Source organism: Cebus imitator, unplaced genomic scaffold (assembly GCF_001604975.1).
Source record: "Cebus imitator isolate Cc_AM_T3 unplaced genomic scaffold, Cebus_imitator-1.0 Scaffold68, whole genome shotgun sequence".
Lineage (NCBI taxonomy): Eukaryota > Metazoa > Chordata > Mammalia > Primates > Cebidae > Cebus > Cebus imitator.
Genome location: NW_016107383.1, coordinates 9,086,480 through 9,092,800, shown reverse-complemented (window position 1 = coordinate 9,092,800; position 6,321 = coordinate 9,086,480). Strand labels below are relative to the sequence as shown.

Below are 6,321 nucleotides of genomic sequence, written 5' to 3'. Positions count from 1 at the left end.
AAAAGAAATGATAATGAATTATTTTAGAAGATGGAAGGATGGGCATGGCAGGCACTGAGGGCCGAGTTTAAGATCTTTCCTCCCTCCCCTCCCCTCCTCTCCTTTCTTTCCCTCCCTTCCTCCCTCCTTCCCTTCCTTCCTTCCTTCGAGTTTAAGATCTTTCTTTTTCTTTCCTTTCCTTCCCTCCCTCACTCCCTTCCTTCCCCCTCTCTCTTTCTCTCTTTCTGAGGCAGAGTTTCACTCTTGTAGCCCAGGCTGGAGTGCAATGGCTTGGTCTCAGCTCACCGCTACCTCTGCCTCCTGGGTTCAAGCAATTCTCCTTCCTCAGCCTCCCAAGTAGCTGGGATTATAGGCACCCGCTACCACGCCCAGCTAATTCTGTATTTTTAGTAGAGACAGGGTTTCTCCATGTTGGTCAGGCTGGTCTCCAACTCATGACCTCAGGTGATCCACCTGCCTCAGCCTCCCAAAGTGCTGGGATTACAGGCATGAGCCACCATGCCCAGCCTAAGTTTAAGATATTTCTTTAAATTACTATTAGTCTAGAGTAGCTAATGAAGACCAATACAAGGATAGCAATTATGGAGGTGGAGAACAGGCAGCACATTTATAGATACTTCAAATTTAAGAAGTTACATGACTTAGTATTGACTGGATTTAGGAAATTAAGGGATAGGAAGTCACAGAGCTTCAAGGTTTCTAGCGTACAAGACGGGAAGAAAACGTGAGACAAAAATGAAGAAACCAGGATTGAAGAACTCATGGGAAGGAGATAACAAGTAACACCTTAAATGAGAGAGAGACATCAAACAGAGATGTCCCCCAGAAAGGCAGCAATTTAAGAATGGAGCATATGTGACAAATCAAGGCCAGAGATGCGGCTTTGGGAGTCAGAGCAACAAAACACACCCAGAAAAATGGTAAGTTCCAGCTAAGTTAGAAAGAGCAGCACCAGGATTTTATTCTTGATGATACAATAGTTAAGTGTTTTTACAAAGCTGATGTTGATTACTTGATCATACATACCTTATTTATTTCTTGTGTTAAAGCCTGAACTGAGTATATGTTTAGACTTCCATTTTCCAGAATAGATGCAATGTACCGTCCATGTGGGCTAATTACTGATGAGCTAATTCCTTCATCAAGGCTCCCAATCTCAAAGAGCAGTTTACAAGTCTGTGTATTGATAAATCTCATAATACCATCTTGACTTAGTACTCCAAGAACCTAAGAGTAGGGAAAACAACCCATAAATTCCTAAAAACACGTGATAGTCAAATGTCTGAAAGTCAAACTATATACACGTCTTTATATGTATGCAACGTTTGTGTGTGTGTGTGTGTGTGTATTTTGAGGGGGACACCTAGGGAAAATTCCATTCTCAGTAAGATGTTATATATTTTATTTTATTATTATTATCATTTTTGAGATGGAGTTTCGCTCTTGTTGCCCAGGCTGGAGTGCAATGGCATGATCTCCACTCACTGCAACCTCCACCTCCTGGATTCAAGCGATTCTCCAGCCTCAGCCTCCCGAGTAGCTGGAATTACAAGTGTGCACCACCACACCTGGCTAACTTTTGTATTTTTGGTAGAGATGGGGTTTCACCATGTTGGGCAGGCTGCTCTCAAACTCCTGAAGTCAGGTGATCCGCCCATCCCGGACTCCCAAAGTGCTGGGATTACAGGTGTGAGTCACTGTGCCCAGCCTGATATTATATATTTTAAAATCACAACTTATGGCACATGTTGATTATGCCCTGGCTCTAACCAGAATCAGCAAGGAACTCATCGTGGTGGACTATGGAAAGGCGCCCAAAGAATCTTCCTTTGCCACAGGCAGATCATGCCCACTGACGACATATATGGGGAACAGAGAGGATTAGACAATGCCATAATTTTAATGTGTCTCTCCAAAAGCAAGTATTGGAAACGTAATCCTCAATGCAACAGTGCTGACAGATAGGGCCCAATGAGAGGTGATCAGGGCATCAGGGCTCTGCCCTCATGAAAGGATTAATGGTATTATTGTGGGAGTGGGTTTGGTATAAAAGGATGAGTTTGGCTCCTTCTTGTCCCCCCCATTCTTCCCTCCCTCTCTCACCCATATGATGCCTTCTGCTATATTATGACAGAGAACAAAGGCCTTCAAAAGATGCCAACCTCTAGATCTTCGACTTCCCAGCCTCCGGAACTATGAGAAATAAACTTATGTTGCTTATAACTTACCCAGTCTGTGGTATTCCAGCACAGTAGCACAAAACAGACTAAGACAGTTCCTAACTTTTACCACAAGGGCTATCAGAAACAAGGAGGGTGGAGGGGTTGCCTTCCTGTACCTTTCCATAGCTAGTCGGAGCTAACATCAGTCCTGCTGTCCCCACACAAACCTGTCACTCCCACTGAGGCTCGCTACTGTCTGCCTGTTTTCAGCAAATATTGTAACTAACATTTGGAGAATGGAGAGGCTGTGAGTTGCAAGGGTAGTGGAGGGGTAGGAGGGAAGCTAGTCTTTTAAGGGGGAAAAATAGCTTAAATTTTAACTCATAATTTCAAAAACTAGAAACATGTACTTAAAAAGTTTAAGCAAGTAAACCCCCGTGCTGCCTCGTCTAAGTGCAGGTTCTCTTCCCAGTGCCACTGGCTGGTAAGTGATGCCACCATGTGATTGCTTGAAATGCTGATGTCACTTATCATATGAAAGACTGTAAAAGGCAGTTTGGAGGTTAACTCTATAAAGTTCTTCTGTTGGTTGGCTTGTAGAAAGCAAAGCCCCTCATCTGCAGTTGATGCAACTCCTCTGGAAGTCATCTGGGCAAGATCTACCCAAATTACAGATGCACATAACCTCTAAGCCACTATTTCAACTCTGGGATTTTATCCTACAAAAAGGATGTGTGAAATGACACTTGTGAATAGTTATTCAGTGCAGTAGTATTTGTAATAGAAAAGGACTAAAAACAGGTTAAGTGCCAATAGGAGACTGTTTAAAAAAATAAACTGCAACACTACGCACCTGTAAAAAAGAAAGAAGTTCTGCATTGATATAGAAAAATTTCCAATTTAAGAATAAAATGTAGACTGTGTGCAACAGCTCACATCTATAATCCCAGCACTTTGGGAGGCTGAGACGGGTGGATCACTTGAGGTCAGGAGTTCGAGACCGCCCTGGCCAATAATATTTAAAGTTAAATTCCATCTTTACTAAACATACAAAAATTAGCCAAGCATGGTGGTGCATGCCTGTAGTCCCAGCTACACAGGAGACTGCGGAGAATCGCTTGAGTCTGGGAGGCTGAGGTTGTAGTGAGCTGAGATTGCACTACTGCACTCCAACCTGGGACACAGAGCTAGACTCCGTCTCAAAACAACAACAAAAAGCAAAGATCAAAAGGTACAAGGCTGTATAAAATAACAGGAAGAACATAACACTAGACATAACAACAGTGTATATGGGGAGGGGGGTGAACAACTAGACAAATGGTAGAAAGGCGTGCCAGACTTCCCATTGTATGCCATTTTATGTTTTCAACCATGTGAATATATTACCTAATCAAAAACATAAGTAAAATAGACATGATACATACATACATGCACATGTATACATACATACATAAAACATATATCTAATCTCTTAAAATACAAAATCTATGACAGTCTATTTGAAATAAGGAAGTTAAGGTTTGACAGAACTCAACTCTTAAAAAGGAATAAGTGGAGGCGGATGGGGAAGAAGTGCTCTGTAAACTAAGGAAAGATACTGATAAAAACATGTTTCACAGGAGTGAGCAACCAGTTAGGGTAAACAGAAGAACAACACAATGAAAAACTTTTAGGTCTAGTCCAATCTTTAATCCTTACAATAAATAGGAATGTTGGTAAGTCCATGTTTCTAGGTATTAGTGTTATAATCTGTAAAATGGGGAGAATACCTTTCCTGCCTATGCTCAAAGAATTAAGGATCAAATAAAAAATAACCTGCTAAATAAAGCTCACTACAAACCATAAAGTACAATATAGATTTATAGTATGTTGATTTTATAAAAAGGGCAAACTGTCAATAGTATAAAGAATACAAGATTTTGAATTTTTTTTCAATTCTAGACTCTTCACAAAAATATATTTATAATTTCAAATTCTCGTTAACAGCCACGGTGTAAGTTAAATAATTAAGAGTTAATACAGTTCAGAGATGTATTCATTCTTTCTTTAAAAGTACAGTGCCCTACATTTATGTTACTAACCTGATTAGAACCAGCATCAAAACTATCAGGAAGAAATTCTAGATGGCGAATGGCTCGAACTTTAGTGGGCATCTGGATAATTCTAAAGAGCTGTCTAGCTTCCAAGCACCACAAATGAAGATGATTTGACTTGCCTCCAGCAGCCAGGATTCGGCCATCTCTATGCAACAAAAAAGTAAAACAGGTTCAGCTGTTTATAGCAGCACTATCCAAAAGAACTTTCTGTGATGACAGAAATGTGCTGTATCTATGCTATCCAATATGGTCACACTAGTCACACGTGATTATTGAGCACCTGAAATGTGGCTAATGCTAATGAGGACATTATTTTTAAATTTTATTTAATTTGTATTCATTTAAATAATTGCATGGACAGCTCAGATTTATAGTATATATTTTTTTGCCTACTGTGCTGTAAGGCACCAGTTTAACAAACATTTGTTTAATGACCTGATTGTGGGTTTTCTACCTAACACCTACATTTTATAGCATAATCTCAAAGTCACTTACCACTATTCCAACTTTCTATATTTCACATACAGTTATACAGAATTGATGGCAGATGGCTATATGAAAAAACAAAACAGCCCAAACTTTCTTCCTGCTCAAAGAAACCTACCTTAATAAAGTACAAAAAGACTAAGTTGTTTTGACTTGCAGGACCATTGCTCATTTATTCAACAAAAACTTGTAAAGGACTTTAATTTTTAAAAAGTGTGATAATTCTATGATTATGTTTCAAGTGTCTGCTATAAGCCAGCTATGGTTCCAGAAGCCAGGGACACAGTCAGTTAAGACTGTACAAGTCAAGTAATCCCGCTCTTACAGGATTTTCAGTCTAGAGGAAGGCAAAAAAATAGATTAACTTGATCAGAGCTGGTGATAAGTTCTATACAGAACTATAAAAAAAGTGATGACAGCTGGGAAAGGATCCGATCTGCTACCTGAATGACAGAAATAGGCCAGTCACGGGATGATCTGGAGGAAGAATTTTATCTTGATTGGTATTCCAGACTGGCTGGAATAGTTACGAGGTTACTCAAGTGCACTGCTATATGAAACACACTGCTACACTCAGATGTGGCTAGAGCAGACCAAGAGGAAGGAAATAGATGAAGTGCGGAAGGCCTAGGCCAGATGACAGAAGGCCTCAGGGGAAATTAGGAGTTGGGGGTTAGATTTTACTCTAAGTGATGAAGGAGGTTAAATAGGAAAGTGACATGATCTGACTTACTGATTTACAAAAACCACTTTATCTGCTGTGCAGAGAATGACTATAGGAAATGAGATTGCAAACAGGGAGAACAAATAAAAAGGCTATTAGAGCAGTCTAAAAGAGGCTAGAGTAGCTTGGATTAGGGTAATAACCACAGCAAAGAATAAAAACGAATTGACCAATTCGATATACAGTTTGGTTGAGTTGATGGGATTTACTGATGACTTAGAAGAACAGGGTAAGAGAAGAGAGGAATTAACATCAATTTCGTAGCTCTTTCCCCTAACAAGGCTAGAAGCAATGATCGGCCCAGTCAAAATGAGAACCCCTAGCATCCAGATTAGGGTCTTGAAATACCATTTCCCACAAAAAGAACCTAGACTCTTTAGAGAAATGGCTAATTCCAGGGTTAGGGCAGGAATTGTACAAGGTAAGCTTGGAACATCTTGTCATACCAGAAAGCACGAAAGCTATCACAGGCAACTGGAGCTGTACTAAAAGGATGCCAAAGCCAACTCAAAGAGGATCCTACTAGTCAAAGATGAGAGAACTGAACATCTCTAAGAATGACAACTGCAATGCATTAAAACATGTCAACGGTGACAGGCTAAAATACTTGGGGATTTGGTCGGGCACAGTGGCTCACACCTGTAATCCCAGTACGTTGGGAGGCCCAGGTGGGCGGATCACCTTGAGGTTGGGAGTTCGAGACCAGCCTGACCAACATAGAGAAACCAATCTCTACTAAAGATACAAAATTAGCCAGGCATGGTGGCGCATGCCTATTAATCCCAGCTACTCGGGAGGCTAAGGCAGGAAAATTGTTTGAACCTGGGAGGCGGAGGTTGCGGTGAGCCGAGAT

At 40.7% G+C, this 6,321-nt stretch overlaps 1 protein-coding gene across 5 annotated transcripts in view; it reads right to left on the bottom strand.

Annotated features, from left to right (window-relative positions):
* TBC1D31 (TBC1 domain family member 31) overlaps positions 1 to 6,321 on the bottom strand; it is a 75,690-nt gene that overhangs the window by 43,507 nt on the left and 25,862 nt on the right. For all 5 annotated transcript variants that reach the window (XM_017530725.2, XM_017530722.2, XM_017530720.2 and 2 more), the window contains 2 exons: positions 4,244 to 4,403; positions 1,027 to 1,227 (listed from right to left, as the gene is read on the bottom strand). In XM_017530725.2, coding sequence (XP_017386214.1) covers positions 1,027 to 1,227; positions 4,244 to 4,403 — 361 coding nt within the window. The remainder of the gene's footprint in view (positions 1 to 1,026; positions 1,228 to 4,243; positions 4,404 to 6,321) is intronic.